The sequence below is a fragment of the Lutjanus erythropterus genome, chromosome 9 (assembly GCF_056507025.1).
Source record: "Lutjanus erythropterus isolate fLutEry1 chromosome 9, fLutEry1.hap2, whole genome shotgun sequence".
Classification (NCBI taxonomy): Eukaryota; Metazoa; Chordata; class Actinopteri; order Lutjaniformes; family Lutjanidae; genus Lutjanus; species Lutjanus erythropterus.
The window spans coordinates 19,090,919-19,098,792 of NC_139325.1; the positions used below are offsets into that span (position 1 = coordinate 19,090,919).

Below are 7,874 nucleotides of genomic sequence, written 5' to 3' on the forward strand. Positions count from 1 at the left end.
CTAAAATCTTAAATAAACTCTCCTAACTTTAGGACCATTAAGCTTAAAAAGAGGTATAGCAAAGTACGAATGTAAAGAACAACTTTGTACATGCCAGAGGGGTCCATTCAGAGTCCAAATAAAAATAAACAAAAAGTTCAAATAAGGTGTATAGCGTGTTGTTTAAGTGTGACTGGTATGTTAAATTGCTGAAGAAATTCTGAATATGAGAGTAACACACCATTTTTCTTTATTATTCGATTGTGAAACCATGACCAATAAAACGGCGATTTATTTTTGTATAAAATATTATTTTTATTCCATATAACTCGAACTGGATTGCTCCATTAGTTTATATTCTAGTGTTAGTCTTTCTATTCTGTTACTGTTGTTTACCTCGTCAAGATGACATGACCCTGAGATAGAATAGGATGAATTTAAGTTACATATGATTCCCAAAGTTAGAACATTTGCCTCTGTAATATCAAATTGGGAAAATCCCATTTTTATTTTTAAGGATTTAAGATAGGAAGTTTCTTAAATACGGCCCCAGTTAAATAAAAATGAGGTCAACTACTGGACAACCACTGGGTCCTTATCACACAGAAATGCCTCACTGAAGTGCCATACATTCATATGACAGTGGAAGAATTTCCCGTTGAGAGTGGGCGGGCTTATCGGCCAGATGGCGGATGTCATTGGTCAAAAGGATGCGTGCAGGCGCGCGAAAGAGCATCACCATGCCTGCTGATTGGCTGAATTTCTGTCAGTCAAATCCCTCATTAGTCTACCGGCAGCTGATTGGCTGAAGCTCCGCCCGTCAAACCTCCCTGTATCCTCCCGGCAGCTGCGCTTTGAGAGCCGCCAGGCGCTGCTCCCGTCACGGTCATCCTTTCTCCGTTCACCCCTTCAAACAATGTTATGTATATGTTCCACAGCTCTACATCATTCATCGACTGCTAGACTGAAGACTTTGAATTGATTCAACCATCTACAGGTATGTTCATTTTTTTTATTCATTTCATCTCGTGAATGCACGCCGTTTTTACGGTAAAACGTTATAGTGGCATCGCGTGAAATACGTTCAGATGCGCCTCAAACGCTAAACCGCTGTCTTATTTCATGAATGTGCAGCGGCGGATCTCAACACCCCGCAGCAGGGCTTTGAGGTGCATATGGGGAATTGAAGCAGTTGTCGAGGCACAGGGGAGGCTTAATGCAAATTGATTTCCGTCACTGGATCTCATATTTAAACAGTCGATCAGGTGCAGATTTGCTTGTGGAAATTCACTGCAACAGGCCCCATTCAGGCCGTGTTTAATATATACATACTGAAAAACGCCTTCTTGGTTATAGTCGAGCGTTTTTCCCTGGCCATAAATATTTTAAAGGATTGCAACCCTCGCTGGAAGCTGAGGGTGTGGACGACGGATGGGGTTATGTTACGTAATCCCTTCCCATTCATCACTCCACGCCTTTCCTCCTGAACCTCGGCCTGTGTTCATCCCACACATCCTGCTGGTCACTGTGGAGCTGCTGTCTCTGCTCTCTGCTGCCTTCACCACACCTCTAGGAAGTAAAGAATATGAACCCAGACAGATGAAATCAATGGTGTGATGAATGATTGCAACCTTGGTGGTCTCAGTATATGTAGAGGGCGCTCATATTAGTTACTGCCCAGATGAGAAAATCAGTACAGTCACTGTGCACAGTTCAGGTGTTATAGTGTTGCAACAAACAGAAAATGATTGCAAAACCCTCTAGGAACTGTAAATCATACTGTCCCCAATCTCCTTGTGTGTTTACTTCAGAATAAGTTCAAGAATTTGTTCCCTAGATTTGATGAGGAAGAAAAAGACAGTTGCTATGGACACAGCTCTGGTCCTAGACAAGATACTAACATGCTATTTAGTATGTTAAAACAGCATGTGAGATTTCTTAGTACGTCCAAAACCTTAGATTGAAAGCAATAGTACGCTAGGTGCATACTATTTCCAGGAAAATATCACAGTGTGCAAGCACTGGACACTACGCTAGCATAAATATCCTACATTCAATGCAGAAGTGCATTGCATAACAACAGAACAGACAGTGACAAAGGCAGCTCTGGTGTAACATCAAAAACACTTTGTTTAAATGTCAGTATGGTTTCATTGTGCTTGGCCAGATATTATTTCTACATAGTTCATTGTTGGCATGCAGGGTGGAGGAGCAATAAAATTATCTTTAAATAATTCTAATAATTTTTAAATCAATAATTTGTGTCAATTTTTTTTATTTTTTTATTTTTTATATTTAGGAAGTAGCCATGTAATTAGCAGGATAATGCACAGAGAGGGTTATTGTTGTGAAATAAACCCCTTCAGGATTTTGATTTAAGTCCTGCATTGTCAAGCTTGGTTTCGCAATAATGAGCGGCCCCCTGTACATTATTCCTTATATCTCTTTGAGTGGAAATGGCTTGAATGCTTTTTACCATTTATAGTGTGATTCCTGCAGTGTATATCTTAAACATCTTCTCAGAGTGCAAAATTACATTTTTTATCATCAGCCAAATGGCTAGTGAATGTTCAGATTTTACCAGCCACTCAATAGATTACCACTGTTTTTTTGGATGGTGAGTGAAGCAAATCTACCAGCTACCTGCATATTTCACCAGTATTCTTCTGGTGGCTGGTGCTTATTTTGAGCCCTGTATACTGGGCTGGATTAGCCACGTGGATAAGACACCTGACAGACTAACTTATAATTAGCTATTTTTTAACAGCATCACCTTATTGTCAAAACAACTTATATTCTCTTTTGTATTAAATCATTTTCAAGTCCTATCTACCACCTCTTAAGTACGGACACTGTGGGACACAATGATTCCGAATCAAATTTGACACTTTACAGGAAGTAATTTCCTCTTTGCCATCACCGATACTGAGCATTGACAAAGAGAGCTTCATTGGCAGAATTTATGACTGCGAAGGTCAGAGCTTTATTGCACCTGAGGAGTGCAATTTGTAGCAGTCATTCAAAGTGATAAATCATGTCGTAGAGCAGATACAGGACTCGGGAACACATTCAGAGACACCAGTCAGACGATCAGGCAGAAAACCACAACTAATACTCACGTTGAATAATTTTGGATGAGGGCTGAGCTTGAATATCATCATATCGTGATATGGCTTAAGTGTTGTCTCTTCCTCATTTTAAAGGCTGCATCAGAGTAATGTGATGTAATTTTCTGAACTTTCCAGAGTGTTCTAGTTGTTCTATAATAATAATAATCATCATCATCATTAACATAATATTGACACTATATTGATAAATATCTAGGCCCAATATCAAGGTATTTGGTGATAGTGATATTTGTCCATATCGCTCAGCCCTAATTGTTAAAACATCAGCGTACTTAATTTCTGCAAGTGAAAACACTTTAACTTGCACTAATCTATATTTTTACTCTGACCGGTGTGGAATGTGAATAGGATCAATGTCAGTGTTGAACACACAGGATTATAAGACAGCACTGCAGTTCTTCCCTATGAAGACTTTTAGTCTATTTTAGTCTATGGCTTATTGTTTTCATAATTCCACTCTCATCAAGCGGGCAGCTGTTTCTAGCAATAAACCCTCTGTACAGTACAAGCTCAGCACCAAACAGCAGGCAGACACAGTTAATCATGAACATAGCGGAGCACTTAGCAGATAAAGAGTCAGATATTTTTCTTAAGAGTTGGTGGAGACCAAAACTGAGCTAAAAGGAGAGTGAATATTGGAGTTATGTTTGTGAGGCGACCAAAGACACAGCGTCTGATGACTGTTTTGTTTTTTGTACAGAAACAATAGTCCATAGAAAGATAAATAATACTCAATAATTACCTGCTCACTGTAAGTTATCCCCCTTATTACCCAGCTACTTATTGAAGAAAACAATAATTTAACACAAAATATTGATTTAAAAATAATTTTACTAAATAATTTTATTGCTTCTGTTAAGTCCTCCAGAGCCCATGTTCAGAACTGCGTTCAGCGACAGACTGTTATTCAGAGCAGTGGTCTGCTATTCAGGAATAACAAACTGTAGAATAGCAGCACCCTGACTCTGTTTGACCTGACCGGAACAGAACCTTTATTAATATCACTGGTAAAACCTATATTTGCCCTACTATAAGTCCTGTAAGTCGTTGTAGTTTTTATGCTTGTCCCACCACCCCTAAATACATTTAATTAAATTATTAAAACTTTAAACAAAAAAAGCTAATGGAAATGTAATTGATTATCCCATCTATTATTCATCATATCTCCAGATGTTTTAATTTACCTCACTTTAATAATTTAATCATTGATTTGGTCTAGTAAATATAAGAAAACAGTGAAAAACCCAGATGACCAAAAAAAAAGTCACACATGCTAATATTTGGTTGGACCACCTTTAGCTTTGATCATGGCACGCATCCACCATGGCATCATTTCGATAAGCTTATGCGATATAACAACATTTATTTCTGTCCAGCCTTAATTTTTCACCAAGATCTTGTATTGATGCTGGGAGAGTTTGAACAGTGCGTAAAGTCTTCTTCAGCTGATCCCAAAGATTCTCAGTGGGGTTAAGGTCTGGACTCTGTGGTGGACAATGCATGTGTGAAAAGGATGTCTCATGCTCCCTGAACTACTCTTTAACAGTTTTGAGCCCAATTAATCCTGGTATTGTCATCTTGGAATATGCCCATGTCATCAGGGAAGAAAAAAAAACATTGATGGAAAAACCTGGTTATTCAGTATGTTCAGGTAGTGAGCTGACCTCATTTTTCGGCCACATAACGTTGCTGAACCTCGACCTGACTAACTGAAGACCAGATCATAACCCTGCCCCCACAGGCTTGTACAGTAGGCACTAGGCATGATGGGTGCATCACTTCATCTGCCTCTCTTCTTACCCTGATGCCCCCCTCACTCTGGAACAGGGTAAATCTGGACCTTTTTCCATTGCTCCAGGTCCAATCTTTATGCTCCTTAGCAAATTGAAGCCTTTGAGGGATCCACTACGCAGCTGTTTAGTCCCAATCCCTTGAGTTATCTTTACATTGTACGTGTGGAAATGCTCTTACTTTCACTATTAAACATAGCCGTGAGCTCTACTGTTGATCTTTTACGATTTGATTTCAACAAATGTTTCAGCGATCATTCAAGATTTTTCTGTCTATATTTCTTCCTCAAAGATGATGGAACGCCACTACCCTTCCAGGTTTTATTAATGCGTTTGACAGTTTCCAGTTTTAGTGGTTTCATCAATCTCCGTAGTTGTTTTCTTTGCTTGACGCAGGCCAATAATTTGACCCTTCTGAAACAGAGAAACATCTTTTCCATGACCTCAGGATGTGTCGTCTGACATGGTTGTTTAAGAAATGAGAAGCTGCTCACTGCATCACTTAGAGTTAAATATCCTGTTGCCAGTTGGAACAGATTAATCACTGCAGTAATTATCCAGTGGAAATCCAGGTGGTAACAATTTTTTTGGACAGGCAGTGTGTGTGTGTGCGTGTGTGTGTATACATATATATACACACACACACATGTATGTATCTCTCACACACACAGTATAATCTCTACTTTCATTTGCATTTATACAAGTGCAGATGCAAACAGAGAGACCACAAACCGAGACAGATATCGACTAACTGACTGTTTCATTCTTTCCTCTCTGACCTCCAGTTTGCCATGGCGACAGTGGTGATGGAGCAGATCGGTCGCCTGTTTATCAACGCTCAGCAGCTGCGTCAGATCCCTCAGCTTCTGGAGTCGGCCTTCCCCACGCTGCCTTGCACCGTGAAGGTGTCCGACGTTCCCTGGGTGTTCCGCGAGCGCCACATCCTCACCGGCTACAGACAGCCGGACCAAAGCTGGCGCTACTACTTCCTCACCCTTTTCCAAAGGCACAATGAAACCCTTAATGTGTGGACCCACCTGCTGGCCGCCTTCATCATCCTGGTGAAGTGGCAGGAGATCTCAGAGACAGTCGACTTTTTGCGCGACCCTCACGCTCAGCCCCTCTTCATTGTCCTCCTGGCAGCCTTCACCTACCTCTCCTTCAGCGCTCTCGCTCATCTCCTCTCTGCCAGGTCCGAGCTCTCCTACTACACCTTCTACTTCCTTGACTACGTGGGGGTCGCCGTCTACCAGTACGGCAGTGCCCTGGCGCACTACTACTACGCCATAGAGAAAGAGTGGCACACTCGAGTGCAGGGGCTCTTTTTACCCGCTGCAGCGTTCCTGGCCTGGCTCACCTGCTTCGGTTGCTGCTATGGCAAATACGCAAGTCCTGAGCTGCCGAAGTTTGCCATCAAGCTCTTCCAAGTGGTGCCCTCCGCCTTGGCTTACTGTTTAGACATAAGCCCCGTGGCTCACCGCATCTACAGCTGCTACCAGGAGGGCTGCTCCGACCCGGTCGTGACGTACCATTTCTACCACGTGCTCTTTTTCCTAATTGGCGCCTATTTCTTCTGCTGCCCTCACCCAGAGAGTCTGTTCCCTGGGAAGTGTGACTTCATCGGGCAGGGCCACCAGCTCTTCCACGTGTTCGTGGTGGTGTGCACCCTGACGCAGCTCGAAGCACTGCGGACAGACTTCACGGAGCGCCGTCCCCTCTATGAGCGCCTCCATGGCGACCTTGCACACGACGCCGTTGCACTCTTCATCTTCACTGCCTGCTGCAGCGCCCTCACCGCTTTTTATGTGCGCCAGCGTGTACGTGCCTCTCTACACGAGAAAGAGGAGTAAGAGTTGATCTGAGGAAAAAAAAAAGTCTAATTTATTTACTCTGTAGTGACCATTAATTAAAATAAATGAACAGTTTTTTTGTCAGTGGACATTATCAGTTTGTGACATTGATGTAAGTAAAGATGGACGCTGCGTCTCCACTTCCTCACACTGTACAAAAAGGAAGCCAAAATATCCCTGGTATTCAAGTGCTGCCATCTTGTGTTGGTGATGTCATGTGGAGCCAGAGTCTGCGCAGTAGTGATCAAGTTTCATTGCAAAAATGAAAAAGCTGTGAAAATGCAAAAATTCAATGCAACATACTGCAGTAGATTTTTGAGTTTTGAGCCTCACTCAAACTTTTGAAAAAGTTTAACCAACTAATCTTTTGTTGAGACCAAAGTTTTCCTCTTTAGATAAACTTGAAGGTTTGAGTTTTAGAAAACCCCAAAAAACTTGGATTTCAAAAGTGGTCGTGTAAAGTCATTGAAGCGAAAGCAAACAATGATTGATATTTTAATATTTTTCATTTTTGAAATTCTTATTTATTATTATCTCAACTAAAGCTGAGCTAATTTCAAATCTCAAAAGTTTGAGTTTGGCTCAAAACTCAAAAATCTATTGCAGTATGTTACCTTAAAATTTTGATTCAGCTTCTTCTTCTTCTTTTTTTTTTTTCCAGTGTTGGAGCTGTGCGCCCACTGAGCCAGCTGACTTAATTGCAGGGCTCAGCTGTCAATCATGACATGAATCCCTTTTTATAGTGTCAAATAACTAATTAAAACCAAACTGATGTGAAAAATGAACACTTGAACAAATATCAGTGGTAAGAACTACCTAAAATGACAAAGAGATTATGGGAAAAAAATGTGAAAAATTTATTTGATGTGTACTTGGATGTTTTAGTTTGGCCCATGTCCTGCCTGTTGACATGGAGGGGGCGGGGTTTATGACCTGTACTGCAGCCAGCAACCAGGAGGCGGTCGAGATGTTTTGGCTTCACTTTTGAGGAGCTCTCATGCTGTCCATCTCAATATATGTCAATGGTTTGTGACAGTGACTTATGATTATTTCTTCTTCTATATCATCTGCAAAACTACAGTGAGCTAAAAAAAAAAAAGTGATTAAGGGTTTTTATTTTTACTTAA

At 41.1% G+C, this 7,874-nt stretch overlaps 1 protein-coding gene across 1 annotated transcript; it reads left to right on the forward strand.

The window, feature by feature from the left end:
• The first annotated feature begins 840 nt into the window (after positions 1-840).
• Positions 841-7,226, forward strand: paqr7b (progestin and adipoQ receptor family member VII, b). The gene is made up of 2 exons (XM_084725663.1): positions 841-976; positions 5,683-7,226. Exon 2 carries the CDS (start codon positions 5,689-5,691, stop codon positions 6,745-6,747), a length of 1,059 nt encoding a protein of 352 aa, XP_084581789.1. The 5' UTR covers positions 841-976; positions 5,683-5,688; the 3' UTR covers positions 6,748-7,226.
• The last annotated feature ends 648 nt before the right edge of the window (positions 7,227-7,874 follow it).